We start from the raw sequence: 16,265 nt of genomic DNA on the forward strand, positions 1-16,265 counted from the left end.
TTAGTTTACGTGCGACTGGACTTGTACAAATCGATTTAATATTATCGCAGTGACGAAGTATCGACACTCTCCACGCGAGTTTATTTTCGTTTCAATGTATAACAATTTTGTAAATAGCGCTCTTTAAATTAACTAAACATTGGTATTAAACAACTAACGTAGCAGCGATGAGTACAATTCTGGAAAAAATTGCGGCCATTGAGTCGGAGGTGAGTGGACGAATCCCAATATATGCCAACTAAAAACTAACCTGTCTCCCACTTTATTCCCCTCTAAATGTATGTATGTATATGTAGATGGCACGCACGCAAAAGAATAAGGCAACGTCTGCCCATTTGGGCCTGCTGAAAGCCAAGCTGGCCAAGCTGCGCCGTGAGCTTATCTCGCCAAAGGGCGGTGGCGGTGGCACGGGTGAAGGTAAGTTGAGCCTCGATTTGAAATAATACGCAGCTTCAATCGTTAATTTGCAGCCGGCTTTGAGGTGGCCAAAACGGGCGATGCGCGGGTGGGTTTCGTCGGCTTCCCCTCTGTGGGGAAGTCGACGTTGCTATCGAATTTGGCTGGTGTTTACTCTGAGGTGGCAGCCTACGAGTTCACAACGCTTACCACTGTGCCGGGCTGTATTAAGTACAAGGGCGCTAAGATCCAGTTGCTCGATTTGCCCGGTATTATTGAGGGTGCAAAGGACGGAAAAGGTCGCGGTCGTCAGGTGATTGCTGTGGCGCGCACCTGCAATTTGATCTTCATGGTTTTGGACTGCCTCAAGCCACTGGGTCATAAGAAATTGCTAGAGCATGAATTGGAGGGCTTTGGCATACGTTTGAACAAGAAACCGCCAAATATTTACTACAAGCGGAAGGATAAGGGTGGCATAAATCTCAATAGCATGGTGCCCCAATCTGAGCTGGAAACCGATCTGGTCAAAACTATATTGTCGGAATATAAGATACACAATGCGGACATAACCCTACGTTATGATGCTACTAGCGACGATCTGATTGATGTTATCGAGGGCAATCGCATTTACATACCGTGCATCTATCTGCTGAACAAGATTGATCAGATTTCCATTGAGGAACTGGATGTCATATACAAGATACCGCATTGTGTGCCTATATCAGCGCATCATCACTGGAACTTCGATGATCTGCTGGAGTTGATGTGGGAATACTTAAGACTGGTTCGAATCTATACCAAGCCCAAGGGACAGTTGCCCGACTACAGTTCGCCGGTGGTGCTGCACAATGAACGCACAAGCATCGAAGACTTTTGTAATAAGCTGCATCGGTCTATTGCCAAGGAATTTAAATAGTAAGAAATTCGATTTGTGTAACTTTCTTTGAGTCTAAATGCTTTCTATAATCTTTTACAGTGCGCTGGTCTGGGGATCTTCCGTGAAGCATCAACCGCAAAAGGTGGGCATTGAGCATATACTCAATGACGAAGATGTGGTGCAAATTGTGAAAAAGGTCTAAGGCCTGTTAATACATATATATATTCTTTGGATTTTAATTCTGTTTGCATTGTTTTGAAATAAAACGCGAATTGCGCTGACAATTAGGCAGCGCTGCCACCTGAGATTAATTGTTTTTAAATTAGGCGCCTTGTCTTTAAGTTAGGGCACAATCGATAGCGCCAATAAACTATCGATATACCTTTCTGATATGGCCATGCATGTTGGTCCGCCACTAACCACGCGTTGTTATTGTTAATAACTGAGTAGTTCTTTATAAATGGTCGAGCTAAAAAAAACTGATGCCCTTTCAGCGGATAACACTTGGGAGCCCGGCGACAGCAAGGAATGGGGCAAGCCTATCAAGCCACTGCAAGAGAAATGGAAACTAGTGCCGGCTTTTTTGCAGGTGAAAGGCCTGGTTAAACAGCATATCGATTCGTTCAATCATTTTATAAATGTGGACATAAAGAAAATTGTTCGTGCCAACGAAATTGTGACCAGCGGCGCCGACCCACTCTTCTACCTGAAGTATCTGGACGTGCGCGTGGGTAAGCCGGATATTGACGATGGCTTTAACATAACCAAAGCGACCACGCCGCATGAGTGCCGGCTGCGGGACACCACCTACTCGGCGCCCATCAGTGTGGACATTGAGTACACACGCGGCACGCAGCGTATTAAGCGCAACAATTTGCTCATTGGACGCATGCCCCTAATGCTGAGATGCTCCAATTGTGTGCTAACCGGAAAATCCGAATTCGAGCTGTCCAAGTTGAACGAATGCCCGCTTGATCCTGGCGGCTATTTTGTGGTGCGTGGCCAGGAGAAAGTAATTCTCATACAGGAGCAGCTGTCGTGGAATAAAATGCTAACCGAGGACTTCAACGGGGTCGTCCAATGCCAGGTCACTTCGTCGACACATGAGAAGAAATCGCGCACGCTGGTTCTGAGCAAGCATGGAAAATATTATCTTAAGCACAACTCAATGACCGACGACATACCCATTGTGGTTATCTTCAAGGCCTTGGGCGTAGTTTCCGATCAGGAGATAATGTCTCACATTGGCCTAGATGCGCGTTCACAGAATCGCTTTGGAGCTTCCCTCTTGGAAGCCTTCAATCTAAAGGTCTTCACACAGCAGCGTGCCCTGGATTACATGGGTGAGTTGCACTAATGCAAAGCTAAAATATATACTAAAATCAATTTCATTATCGTGTCTTCACAGGATCCAAGCTGGTGGTGAAGCGTTTTCAGAGCGCCACCAATAAAACACCTTCGGAGGAGGCCCGTGAGCTGCTTTTGACCACCATTCTGGCTCACGTGCCCGTCGACAATTTCAACTTTCAAATGAAGGCGATTTATGTATCGCTAATGGTACGTCGAGTGATGGCCGCGGAGCTGGACAAAACGCTATTCGATGATCGCGACTATTATGGCAATAAGCGATTAGAGCTGGCTGGTTCGTTGATTTCGTTAATGTTTGAGGATCTGTTCAAGCGCATGAACTGGGAGCTAAAGATGATAGCGGACAAGAATATACCCAAGGTGAAGGCGGCACAGTTTGATGTGGTCAAGCATATGAGAGCGGCACAGATCACCGTTGGCCTCGAGTCCGCTATTAGTTCCGGAAATTGGACAATCAAACGTTTTAAAATGGAACGCGCTGGCGTTACTCAAGTGCTATCGCGGCTCAGCTACATTTCGGCGCTGGGCATGATGACACGTGTGAACTCCCAGTTTGAGAAGACGCGCAAGGTGTCCGGACCGCGTTCATTGCAGCCGAGTCAATGGGGCATGCTGTGCCCCTCGGACACGCCCGAGGGCGAAGCTTGCGGCCTGGTTAAGAATCTGGCGCTAATGACGCACATAACGACCGAAGTGGACGAACGCCCAGTCATGACATTGGCATACAATGCTGGCGTCGAGGATATACGCGAAGTCAGCGGCAATCCCATCAATAATCCGCACGTTTTTCTTGTCTTCATCAATGGCAACGTGCTGGGCCTGACCATTAATCATCGGCATCTGGTGCACAATTTGCGCTATATGCGCCGCAAGGGACGCATGGGAAGCTTCGTCTCCATACACACCTCCTACACGCAGCGCTGCATCTTTATACATACGGACGGTGGACGCTTGTGCCGTCCATATATTATAGTGGAGAAATCGCGTCCCCTGGTGCAGCAGCGTCATCTGGATGAACTGCTGCGCGGCGTACGTAAATTCGACGACTTTCTGCATGACGGACTGATTGAGTACTTGGATGTGAATGAGGAGAACGATTCGTTTATTGCCTGGAACGAGGAGCACATTGAGCCGCACACAACGCATCTGGAAATTGAGCCCTTCACATTGCTGGGCGTCTGTGCTGGTCTGGTGCCGTATCCGCATCACAATCAGAGCCCCCGTAATACCTATCAATGTGCCATGGGTAAACAAGCCATGGGCATGATTGGCTACAATCAAAAGAATCGCATCGATTCCCTCATGTACAACTTGGTCTATCCGCAAGCCCCAATGGTCAAGTCACGCACAATTGAGTTGACCAACTTTGATAAGCTGCCTGCTGGCCAAAATGCCACGGTGGCTGTAATGAGCTACTCCGGTTATGATATTGAGGATGCGCTCATATTAAACAAGGCTTCGATTGATCGCGGCTACGGGCGTTGTTTGGTCTATAAGAACTCCAAGTGCACCGTCAAGCGTTACGCGAATCAGACATTCGACAGGATTATGGGGCCGGTGAAGGATGCGCTGACCAACAAGGTGATCTTTAAACATGATGTGCTGGACACGGATGGCATTGTCGCACCTGGCGAACAGGTGTTAAACAAGCAAATTATGATTAATAAGGAAATGCCAGCGGTGACATCCATAAATCCACTCGAAGGTCAGTGCCAAAATATTTATATAACTCTTAATATATACTACTTTTTACACTTTGCTTTTAGGTCAATCCGCCCAGGTGCCCTACACTGCTGTACCGATCAGCTACAAGGGACCAGAGCCCAGTTATATTGAGCGTGTGATGGTCTCGGCCAACGCTGAGGAGGACTTCCTTATCAAGATTTTGCTGCGCCAGACGCGCATACCGGAGATTGGCGATAAGTTCAGCTCGCGGCATGGACAGAAGGGTGTTACGGGACTTATTGTGGATCAGGAAGACATGCCCTTTAATGACTATGGCATATGTCCGGACATGATCATGAACCCGCATGGTTTTCCCTCGCGTATGACAGTCGGCAAGACATTAGAGCTGCTGGGCGGCAAGGCTGGCGTCTTGGAGGGCAAATTTCATTATGGCACAGCTTTTGGCGGCTCTAAGGCAGCGGATGTGCAGGCGGAGCTGGTGCGTCATGGATTCAACTATATGGGCAAGGACTTTTTCTACTCGGGCATAACGGGTGCACCACTAGAGGCATACATTTACTCCGGCCCGGTGTACTATCAGAAGCTGAAGCACATGGTACAGGACAAGATGCATGCCAGAGCACGTGGCCCAAAGGCTGTGCTCACTCGCCAGCCCACTCAGGGTCGTAGTCGTGAGGGCGGCCTGCGTCTGGGCGAAATGGAGCGCGACTGCCTAATATCTTATGGAGCAAGCATGCTGATAATGGAACGCCTCATGATATCATCCGACGCGTTTGAGGTAGACGTATGCCGTACCTGCGGCAGACTGGCCTACTGCTCCTGGTGCCATTTCTGTCAGTCGTCGGCGCATGTCTCCAAGATATCCATGCCGTATGCCTGCAAGCTGCTCTTCCAGGAGCTCACCAGCATGAATGTGGTACCCAAACTGATACTGGAGAACTACTAGTAAAAGCTTTTAGTGATTAAATATATGTATATGACTGGAGGCAATGAGAATAAACTGTATGTTTATGTTTGTAATCTTAAACTGTGTACGCCGAGTTCAATGAACGTGTGGGGTCGCGGTCTACGTGACCCGCTCACCCACCACCATTCAATAGGCACCCCACCAACCAAATGACACCCTGATAAATGTTATGGGCCAAAACTTTGGCAACGTCTGCTTTTAAATTCCCATTTAGAGCCGCCATCAGCCACGCCCAACCAGCGCCCAGTCGTCCTGCTTCACTTTCGCAGCATTTGCGTAAATTTTAACATATTCATGAAGCTACCAGCGAATGTCAAAGTGAAGTGGCAGAGAGGCACGCGTAAAGCAAAGCTCTACTGTTAAATAGCAGACGCGTTCTCATTAACAGCGAGGGGTAATGTTAAGGGAGTATTCGAAGCGCTGTTAATTTGCGGGCTAGCTAAAGACGGCTTAAGCCGCCTTCCTGCTTAATTGCATCTTAACAGGGGGCGTCAGGCTTATCAAATTGCTGATTAACCTTGTTTCGCTTGTGCGCCCTTTGTGTAAACACAAAAGTTATGGCCGGGCAGCGAGCGTGGGATAGTTAAATTGGGCGCTGTCTTTTGCATATATACCACGTAAACGTGTTTTGGGAAGAGTTTATAGGAATTTTGACAGATATTGAGCAGTAAAAAGCAGTCGAAACTCTTCGATTAGAGCATTTAATTTCTGGAGGTTTTATTTTCTATATATTCAAAACGTTAATGGATAACAAATTATGGTTCCTAATTGCACAACTGACAAAGCTTCAAAACGGGTTTCGAAATGAAAGCACAGATCTAGGACTGGTAAAAATTAAATCAAATAATAATTGATTTAAAAATATGATAATTCAAGCCTCACTTCTGGGCAAGTGTACTTCCGGATTTTTTAACAGCGTACCAGTGCTACAGGGTATTAAGTTAACAGGATTCGTGGGCATTCTTCCCCTGAGACTTGTTGATTATCAATTAGCATAGGAAAATAAATTTTATAGCATATACAAAGCATTTCCGTTGCCTGAATTATTCTCAGCCTTCTCGGATTTTCTATTTATGTTTCACAGAAAAAGGGGACGGTTTGAGCCTTGTTTACATTTAAAAAAAACAGTGTTGAGTTTTTTCTTTTTAATTCTGGTGGGAACTTTCGAGTGGCTGCCGCGTCTTCGAGGCTATTCATAAAGCCAAGTTTGACCAAGTTTGCTGGCATACTGGGTCAATGCACTGGCACACGCACGTGACTCGGCAACTGGCAACTGGCAACACCTATAAGGCGATGTCCTTGTATGTCATTTCAAGTCACTTGAGCTCAACGCCCAACCGCCCAACTGCACATGCGGCAGTCGACGTTGCTGCCACTACTGCTGCTGCGGCAAGTGCAATGACAGCAAACGGGGCAAAGGCACACTGTCCACAGCCAATGAGGCACAATAACGATAAGACTGCTCAACCAACTGGCTACCTTCCGGCTGGGAGTGGGTACGGGGATGAGGCAAGGGCTTGGGCTTGGGCTTGGCATTCATGCCTTTTGGCTATTTGTCAAAAAGTTTACTTTTCATTCTATAGCACACATACCCACACACACATAGCGTATTGATGTTAACGTCATAGATTCAAATGGGTGTTGGCCAGTTAAGCAAAGTTAAGCGTTGTTTAAGTGCTGTTTACCTTAGCTCAGGCAGGATAGTCAGGGATACAAAGGTCTACCCAAAGGCATTGACTGGTAACAACTTTGTTGGCACATGCCTGATCCATATTAAACTAACTTAGCAACTAGTTTAAAAATGTGATTTTTTTCCGTTGGGTTTTCCTTTAAAGCACAATAATGCCTATAAAGTTGTTCGCCAAATTTCTAGCAAAATCATAGTAGCACCTGTTTCAGTTAACAGCCTTATGTTAAAGGACCAGCCAAAGAGCGAGACACAGTTCTACATTTTGAGCGCTCTTTGCAAGCTTTGATTTGATTTTGCTCTCTGCTCTTGTCGGTAATGTCATCAACAGTGTTGAGTACTGCAAAGTTTTCTGCTCACAGTTAGTAAAGTCAAGAATAATCTGAATAAATGTTGGAAAATAAATTAATTATTTACTTGACACAAATAATACAAAGCTTAGACTTTTGTAAAGCTATATTTATATCTTGTCAAACTAAGAGTTTTATTCAACTTTCCAGCTAGAGCCGAAGTTAACCGCCCTAAAGCTGGCATCACTGCCATTTACCATTGCTTGCTTTTTACTCTCTTTTGCTCCACAGCTATAAAAGCCAGCGCCAGAGTTAAAGAGAGTTCAGTTGAAACCGGCGCTCGCTCGCGTTTTTGCCAATTGCACATAAAGCTCGGGCAGTGCTTGAATTATAAATGGAAAGCTGAAAAAAACATTTTGAGCGCAGTTTGCACAAAGAAATAATTGTTGTCAGTTTGTTGTGTGTGCAAAAAGGTGTAAACAAATTATACTAAATTATTTAAGCATAGAAAATAAAACAAATGCTGCGTAGTGTTGCAAATGTGCCATTAACTGTTTAAAAGAATTTTGAATATTATTAACTACATCGTATAGATTAGAATTAATTATAATCAAAATGCCCAACGCTACGGAGATAACAACAAATGACTCAAAAAAGCCATTCAAAGTAAGTTTGTTAAATGTTTTTATTTCAATAAAAGGCTGCCGCATTGAAGCTGTAATGCAATGCCATGCCCTTTTTGGGCGTTGTGTCGCAGTTGTTGTTGTAGCTGTTATCGTTTATAACCGCGTGCTATGTTTCGCATTTGCGCTATTTAAAAATTCCCACATAAAAACTGGGTGAACTTCAAGTTGCTGTGAGCGAGACAAGAGAGCAAAAGCTCTGTTAACTTTTGTTTATTTGTGAGAGCACAAGAGAGCTAGTGTCGGAGAGAGTGTGAGAGAGTGAAAACAAAAAAAAAGAGCACAGTAATTGCTTTGACTTTGCAAATGCAAAATACTTGACATGAATTTTTGGGGTTCAGATTTTGTTGTGCCTTTTTGTTTTGTTTTTATTTTTTAGTTTCTGAGCGCTTGGGAACTGTTTGTCTTTGGCATTTGTTTGTTTGCCAGCATCGCCTTTGTTGTCAACTAATTTGTTTAGCCGCTATCTAAATAACTCGAAGCCGTTTAAGGAACGTTTTCGTTTTATTTATCCTGGACAGAGCCCGGCTTAAAGCAAAGTAAATCCGTGCAGCAGCCGCAAAAAGAAATTTCCTCTTCCGTTCTTTGACAAATATTTCGAAACTTTCCTGTGGCCGCTTTGTGTTGAGGTCCTTTTTGATCAGTGTGCAAACTACACAACAACTACAAATTCCCCAGGCGCTCTCAGTGTGATGGGTCCATTAAAATGTCGCTGCTTATTACAATAATTAATTTAGCATCCCGCCAAACATAAATCGGCTTAAAAGCTAAATACGCAGACAGCCATGCGAAATGCCATTAAAAAAAGTTTCTCAGTTGACATGTCTGTGTAATTATTAAATGCCACGCCCACGCCCTCGCCCACGCTCACGCCCACACTGACAGCCACAGCCGCATTAATAATATATTTAACAATTTACATAATTTGCAGCCGTAGTTCAAGCAGCAATTTAAACTTGCCGCCTGATTTCCCCAGCGGCATTCAAATCTGCGTTCTAGACCTATCAAATATTAACTATCCAACACCCTCGCCCTCCAATCGCAGCTGCAGGTGTCTTCAGTGCCTGCTTTGCTGCTGCCACAACTGAGACGCAGTCACGTAAACACAGTGGACAGGATATGTTACGTGTTACGTGTTGAGTGTCCTGTAGCTGCGGTCCAGGATGCTCTTGAAGATTGCCCGATAGTTGAGCTGTACCGACAGCTGAATAAGCTGTGATTTCTGATCGGATGCGGCTTCAATTTGTGGCATGTGCTCTCGAACGGGTACGTGAAAGTTGCAACTGAGCCCCTCTTGTACTTTGCATTGTTTCTCAGCTCTTAGAGGTTATATCTCTGTATCATTTAAGTATACCTCAGTTTAGAGAACAATCAACAAGTAATTGAAACTTGTTCCTACTTCCTGAGTTTATAAGGACTTGAGACATAACATTTGGTAGATATTACATACTAATATGTATTTATGCTGGTTATTATTAATTTAAGAATATAATTTTCAAAAAAATTTCCATCAAGGAAGAACCACAGCCGCGGTGTGTATGTTTTTGTGTGTGTTTAAAAGTCAGAACGAACATAGTTATATTAGAGCAATTCGAATCTGGTTACAGATCAGTCTGGTAAGAATATTGTCAGTCATTCGTTAGCTTCTCCCCCTCACGACCTTACCGCATTGCCAAAGCCTCAGCATGTTTTTATTTTTTGGAATCCTTTAAAACCTCTTTCAATCGACAAGTTGTGTATGTAATCCCATCATGCATATAAACTGAAACGTATGTTTGGTTTTCAGCCTGAAAGTTTGTCGATTAACCGCAGCAGCCACAATTTCGAAAATATTTATCAATATACTCTGCAATAAATGAATTCAGTTGAAAATTGCAGTAAATTGAATTATTTTTCAAATTAAATCACATTTGGTTTTTTTTCTTACCCTAATTGAAAATGTCAAAATCTGCGAAAACGACATTGAATCGACCAAAAAAGTTTTCGTGGCTTGCAGCAAACACACAAAAGTGAGCTGGTAGGAGTGTTTTGCGAGTCTGCTCGACTAGCCAATACCCTTTATGACATACTTTTTTTATTTTTGTGCGAACATATAAACATTGAGTCTGAGCGAAGTTCGTTGCCTTGGTTAAGAAAGTTAGATCTATACTTATATTTAGGTATACATACTATTTCTTTTCCTTTCGGTAGATAGTTGTACAAGCATAAGCTAGTTACATGACCGCTTCATATTACCTAGTCAATAATACTTCTTGAACTGATATATTTTCAATGGCCTCAACCATTGTTATTGGTTCTTTATTATAATTCATTTTTATTTTAAGCATGACTAAATTGAGTTTGATCTTTTATTTGCCAGTAAGTAATATTTTAAATATCCCTATTCATTATTGTCTTAAGAACTGTCGATAGATATATGTTGGACGTGCATCGATTAATAAAACCAATTGATAATTTTACAGCACGACTCTAACGATTTAAAGATGACATTTCTCTAATAACTATTGCAGCTCTTTTCCAACACAATAATTTGGTAGTTCGTTTCACAGATCGAACGAATGCCTCGCCTTAAGATTCTTTTCGTAAACTCGATTTCTTACTTATATTAAAACAAGGTATTGATTCAAGCACTGATTCGGCGCATTTTCTACAACTTTCAATAGAACAATTGAATTTATTAAATTTGTTTGTTTTAACTTATCGAAATGAACTAACTTTTCATAACTTATATAAAACACAAAATTTTGAAATAGTTAACTATCTAAAAAGCATTGTTTTTAACTAAACTACTTTTATAATATATGGTTCGGTTCGGTTTATGGTTCGTCTGTTTTTACCCAAATAATTCAGAGTAAGGTTGGGTTCATGGTAAAAAGAAAGCAAATTCCGGACATAAACTGCTTCAGCTTATAACTGGTTTGCCCTTTCAATTTTCTCAAATACAGGGTATAATAAACGAAAAACTGATCTCTTTATTATTTTGCACAAAGCTTCCTGCAAAGTGCGCTTCAATAGTTTCCGCAAGTTTTGATTGTTGCCAAGTTTATGGCTTAATATGATTAATTTTTGGCGTGAGTTTTGTGCAAGTGCCGCAGAAAAAGTTTTCAATGTTGAAGCTTCTAGACAATTTATTCGCTGGCGCTTCAACGAGGACCTTGCGCAGTCCTTTGAGTTTTGCTCGCGAGTTTCGGCTTACTGTTTCAGCTGATGGGATCTGAAGGCGAATTGCTGCTTTTACCCGGTTAGTTTTTTTTCCGTGGGTAATTGTAATAAAAATGTTGTGATGCAAACTGAACTTCAATTTCATTTCGCACGCCCTGCTCTATTATTTATGAAGGCTCGTTGCAGGTGCACATTGCACATTGCCAGCCAGAGTGATAAATTTGCCGAGCAGCCGTGTGGCCGCCTTCGATGCTGTTGCATATCTCACTTACTCTCTCCCTCTCTCTCCAACTCGCTGGCGCTCGCTCTTTTTCGCTCAGTCTTGGCCACATCTAATTTATGTTCAGTTTAACCTTAACGCTCAGGCGCCATTTAACATAACATGCAAGTTTAATAGAGCCAGGCAGCGATGAATGTCCTTGTGCTGCTGCTACTGCTGCTGCTGCCGCTGGTTGTGGCATGTATTTCTGGCATGCGCTCAAAAGTATGCTGCATTAAACTGCTGACAGGCATAACTTGTTAGCAAACACGACAAATATTTGTGCGGCAAGCAGACGAGTGCATGTCAAACTCTGCTCAAGTTTTCTGCGCATGCAAACTGCCGGAAAGAGTTTAAAAAAATACACAAAAATATACGTATACAAACGTGCATGCCAACTATAAAAAGCACATGTATTCCTCTATTAAATTTCGAATTAATTTCGTCAAGTCTCTTTGCTCTTAAGAAGTTTCAACAAGAATAACCTTGTTTACGGTACGTTCCGTGCATAGCATTTGATCTAATATTTTTTTATTTACCAGGCAAACGCTTGCTAAAAAATACTTATTCACGGTACATTTCGTGCATAGCTAACGTTATGTATTTGATATGCCGGTCATTTATTTATTAGGCAATCGCTTGCCATAAATCTCAATTAGAGTCGACAGCAGTCGACAGCTGACAGGGCAACGTGACGTATGCGCAATATTTCTTTTACCTATTATTTGCACTTTTTTCTCTGGCTTTTCGATTTGCTATTGTTACGAGTGTATGTGTATGTGTGCGTGTGTCTGTGTCTGTGGCTCGAGGGCATAATTACTTGGTATTTGGTTTCTAAATTACTCGAAAATTTGACTTTAATGGCTGCCCCATTTGCCGTGGCAGTGAGCGATGCGTATGTGATGCCAGCCAATCGGTAATAGACTTTAATTATATGTTGGCCACAAACCAGCGCTGCTTTAAAAACCTTTCAACTACATTTTCCGGGCAGCATCTAGCTTGAATTTTAATGGAAAAAGTAGAAAAACCAATGAGGCATGAAAGATACACATAACGAGGTTAGGACAACAAGAAGAAAAAAAACAGATAAATAGTTGAAAAAGTTCTATGGGATTTCCGTTGGCCAAAAGCAAATAAAAAGTTCAAAAGCAATTTTTTCGGTTCAAACGTTATATTTAGCCATAATTTGTAAGCATTTTGTTGGTCACTGAAATGTTGATTTTGAGTGCTTGAATTTTGTCTCCAAAGTTTGCAATAGAAAAAAAAGAAAATATGAAAAAAAACTTGGTGGGTTTCTTGCATAGAGGAACCTGTCGACTTTCTGTCTGAGATTGGGAAAAATCTCATGTGTGCTTCGTGTTTTCAATACTTTGAACGGCTTTGACAAATGTCCATCATAAGTCCCTATAGCCTAGACTATAAAATAAAGCATAAAACATATTTTTAAACATCAGAGATAACTTTACACAACTCTCGCAATTCGTTGCAGACCTTTTTGGCACTTCTATTTTGTACGGAGTCTTAAATCAGTTTTCTCCCTAATGATGCACTCAGCTGGGTGGTAAATTTGCATTAATATATATTGAGATATTGACTCTATCCTCCAATCCTTGTTGCTCTAACCATGTGAGTCGTCAAGGTCGTCACGCAGTTGTTGTAGCTCCTGCCTATCCTAGGCCTACTTTCAGGAGTTGCTAAGCTTAGGCTTAAGCCACTGTGTGTATGTGTGTGTGTGTGTATTTTACGCCCACATAATAGCCAAAATGTTGGCAAACTTTGAGTTTGGTAATGAGTTCACGTATGCGTTGGAACTGCGTGGCAACTGGGCCAAAAAAGACGCAAAAAACATTCCCATCTGTACGCGCTGCCTAATGCCAAGTTGATTAAGCCACAGCCAGAGGCAGGCCAAAAAAAAAAGAAAATGCAAAAAACAAAACGTTGGTTGAATTTTTTGGTCCAGCTTAAATATTTCATGTAGGCCCGTTGCTGCTGGCAGCAGCAGCAGCAGCAGCTCATGTCTTTGTATTAATTTATTATTCATTCAATGTGTATTGCCCTTAACATAGCATATGTGACTGCAAACGTGTAACTGTTTATTATTTCCTCTATCCTTGTACCATTCCCTACTCCGCCTACCGCCTGGCTGCTAGGTCAAGGACGTCACGCGCAACATTAAAAAAGCCGTCTGCGCCGCAAGCCTGGAGGAAATACGCGCCAAGGTGGCCGAGAAATTTGACAAGTGTGAACAACAGCCAACAATCCATTTGGACTCCGATGGCACCGAAATCGATGATGAAGAATACTTTCGTACACTCGATGAGAACACGGAGCTGGTGGCCGTCTTTCCTGGCGAGCATTGGATTGATGTGAGTAGACCAAAAATGCAAAGCGCGATGCTCTGTGATCATCATTTATGGCACAGGCTGCAATAAAGCAGGCTTTTTTAATGGTATAATTTAATTAAGATTCTTTAGTTTGGTTTTTGCTTAATCTTGATTTAAGTCAAACTGGAATTCGGAGCGTAAATTCAGGCGCTGAATTCCGCTTTTGCATTTAATCAACCGCAAAGTGCATTACGCACAAATTAATTAAAAATGGAATGAAAAACATTCAGTTCTGTTGTACTTTAATTACATTTACGAATAATCCCTCAAAGTATGTCTTATGTCAAATGGTTGCATAACTGGGTTTCAGAATCAATGTAAATATATTTTATTGTTTGCGCTTCGCGACTCTTCCGTTGCCATAATTCAATTTCAGTCGCGAGTTAAACGTCACGTAGCCGAATTTTAACTGAAATATATCCTATATGCTTTATAGCCAACCCATTACGTGACCATAACCACGCCGAATGCCACGGGCAATGGCAGCATCACTGGCAATCCAGAAAACGGCGACACCACGGATGCCAACAACTCGGAGACGGCGCGTATTCGCCAGCTGGTGGGCCAGCTGCAGAACAACTTGTGCAATGTGTCCGTCATGAACGATGCGGACTTGGACTCGCTCTCCAATATGGACCCCAACTCGTTGGTAGACATAACTGGCAAAGAATTTATGGAACAGCTCAAAGATGCCGGAAGGTGAGTAAAAGTTACCTTAACACTACATATTATTAAGAATTGACTGACTGACTGACTGATTGACTGATGATAAACACACAGCCCAAGGCGAAGTGCACTCTAAGATGAGGCTTTTGGAAAATTCCACTTGCTTCTGTGGGACACGGAAACCATTTAAGAGGTTTTCACACTTCGAAAAACCCTCTTCTCGAGAAATGTGGGGATCAAATAATGTAGCACTCATCATTTTATTAAATTTCGATTTTAAAGAGATGTCTAAAGTATAAGGCAAAAACAACGCCCGGTCAAAGCCGGGTAACACCGCCCATAACATATATTTAACAAATATGAAACTTAATTGCATATCCATTCTTATATCTTTTATGTTTCGCCTTCACCTATTTGCAGACCGCTCTGTGCCAAACGCAATGCTGAGGATCGCCTGAATCTGTTGAAGTTGCTAAAGGCGGGCGCCATTTTTTGCTCGGAACGCTATCCGGAAGATGCGGAGGCCATTGATCGTGAGATTGGGCGTCAGCTAAACGAGGCGGAGAGCGGTCAGCTGACCACAACAACCGCCAGCAATACGCGCACCATCGAGGTGGTGCAGTGCGACAATCAGAATACCACCATCACAATAACCGTTGCCGAGGCGACCACCACATGCAGCACCACTGAAGCGGCTGTCGAGGCGGCGGCCACGGCTGCCGCCAATGAGGTCAATGCCAATTCGAATGGCGACATCTGACTGCCCATTCTGGGCAGCCTTAGATGAAGCCTGGCCGCCAAGGAGTAGCCAAACTAAGGCACAATTTTATCAAACGTTGTTTCACGTAAACGAACCGAAAAATCAGTCCTGCAACATTGGGTTAACATACACGTATTTGTAGCATATAATTAGGAGCTGCGAAATGCCACACAATATTAAAACGAAACGTAACGTAACAAAATCTTCAGAAATGCTTCATAGAATTTAAGAGCAAATGAAAGTTAACGAAATATTACACGTATTAGCATAAAATCATCGCAAAATCATCACCAAAAAAAAGAGCCCTTTCTAAAAAGAGGGCAGCAATATTATGGCGGCATATTTTTGGGCATCAATCTAAATTTGGAAATGTTCTGAGAGTTCAGTAGTGCTTGGAAAAAGTTGTTTTCCTTTTAAATGTGCGAATACATTTTCTTTTTTTTTAGAGGAAATGCAGTGTAGTATTTTACTTTCTTACAGTTTAAGAAGCTTTAAAATTACGCTAGATCACAGATTATAAAATTCCTTGCGATCCCGAGTATTAAAATTTTTTTGTAACCCACGCCCAAGTTTCTTTTTAAGTATATAATATAATATTGAAGATATCATGGTTTTTATCCAATCTGAGTTTATTAAAATCGAAACTTAACGATTTTATTTCCTTTAAATTGAATCAGCATAGAATTCTAAAAAATTTCCAATTAGCAAAGGCTCAGGATCGGAAGAAATCTATTTTTAAATAAACCAAAAAATATATTTCTACGTTAAAGCTATGGCCATTTATGATCAATCTCCAAATAACACTGAATTCTAAATACAAGCAACACATGTTTAAAAATTTGATGACAGTTTTTGTCAGAGCTTCTTCATGTCAGCCCGCATATTGAAGACAGGTGTCTTCAAACTAAAAAACACAATTAAAGAATCAAAATAAACGACAACAATAAACATAAAAAATTTATATATATCATATGTGGAGTAAAAGCAGAGGGAACTATAAAAAAATATCATATTCATTATTATGAAATTATTCACATTAGTTAAAAGAAATACTAAAAAAATGTTTTATTGTTAAAAAGA

At 42.0% G+C, this 16,265-nt stretch overlaps 3 protein-coding genes across 3 annotated transcripts; all 3 read left to right on the forward strand.

The window, feature by feature from the left end:
* The first annotated feature begins 43 nt into the window (after positions 1 to 43).
* 128up (GTP-binding protein 128up) lies at positions 44 to 1,578 on the forward strand. The gene is made up of 4 exons (XM_064682090.1): positions 44 to 209; positions 297 to 417; positions 471 to 1,311; positions 1,373 to 1,578. Exons 1-4 carry the CDS (start codon positions 168 to 170, stop codon positions 1,473 to 1,475), a joined length of 1,107 nt encoding a protein of 368 aa, XP_064538160.1. The 5' UTR covers positions 44 to 167; the 3' UTR covers positions 1,476 to 1,578.
* A 120-nt stretch (positions 1,579 to 1,698) lies between these two features.
* Positions 1,699 to 5,354, forward strand: RpIII128 (RNA polymerase III subunit RpIII128). The gene is made up of 3 exons (XM_064681753.1): positions 1,699 to 2,616; positions 2,682 to 4,346; positions 4,408 to 5,354. Exons 1-3 carry the CDS (start codon positions 1,734 to 1,736, stop codon positions 5,271 to 5,273), a joined length of 3,414 nt encoding a protein of 1,137 aa, XP_064537823.1. The 5' UTR covers positions 1,699 to 1,733; the 3' UTR covers positions 5,274 to 5,354.
* A 2,266-nt stretch (positions 5,355 to 7,620) lies between these two features.
* Positions 7,621 to 15,616, forward strand: Drep1 (DNA fragmentation factor-related protein 1). Its single transcript, XM_064682047.1, has 4 exons — positions 7,621 to 7,937; positions 13,526 to 13,741; positions 14,196 to 14,458; positions 14,846 to 15,616. Exons 1-4 carry the CDS (start codon positions 7,887 to 7,889, stop codon positions 15,183 to 15,185), a joined length of 870 nt encoding a protein of 289 aa, XP_064538117.1. The 5' UTR covers positions 7,621 to 7,886; the 3' UTR covers positions 15,186 to 15,616.
* The last annotated feature ends 649 nt before the right edge of the window (positions 15,617 to 16,265 follow it).

The sequence above is a fragment of the Drosophila montana genome, unplaced genomic scaffold, assembly GCF_035044405.1.
Source record: "Drosophila montana isolate Dmon_TW-CO22-7 unplaced genomic scaffold, ASM3504440v1 contig_2438_1, whole genome shotgun sequence".
Taxonomy (NCBI): Eukaryota; Metazoa; Arthropoda; class Insecta; order Diptera; family Drosophilidae; genus Drosophila; species Drosophila montana.

Bases quoted from the DNA above. Each gene is read 5' to 3' on its own strand.
- 128up (XM_064682090.1), top strand. From the start codon at position 168: ATGAGTACAATTCTGGAAAAAATTGCGGCCATTGAGTCGGAG. The intron at 210-296 runs GTGAGTGGACGA...ATGTATATGTAG, and splicing joins TTGCGGCCATTGAGTCGGAG to ATGGCACGCACGCAAAAGAA. The intron at 418-470 runs GTAAGTTGAGCC...GTTAATTTGCAG, and splicing joins TGGCGGTGGCACGGGTGAAG to CCGGCTTTGAGGTGGCCAAA.
- RpIII128 (XM_064681753.1), top strand. From the start codon at position 1,734: ATGGTCGAGCTAAAAAAAACTGATGCCCTTTCAGCGGATAACACTTGG. The intron at 2,617-2,681 runs GTGAGTTGCACT...GTGTCTTCACAG, and splicing joins GCGTGCCCTGGATTACATGG to GATCCAAGCTGGTGGTGAAG. The intron at 4,347-4,407 runs GTCAGTGCCAAA...CTTTGCTTTTAG, and splicing joins ATCCATAAATCCACTCGAAG to GTCAATCCGCCCAGGTGCCC.
- Drep1 (XM_064682047.1), top strand. From the start codon at position 7,887: ATGCCCAACGCTACGGAGATAACAACAAATGACTCAAAAAAGCCATTC. The intron at 7,938-13,525 runs GTAAGTTTGTTA...CCTGGCTGCTAG, and splicing joins ACTCAAAAAAGCCATTCAAA to GTCAAGGACGTCACGCGCAA. The intron at 13,742-14,195 runs GTGAGTAGACCA...TATGCTTTATAG, and splicing joins CTGGCGAGCATTGGATTGAT to CCAACCCATTACGTGACCAT.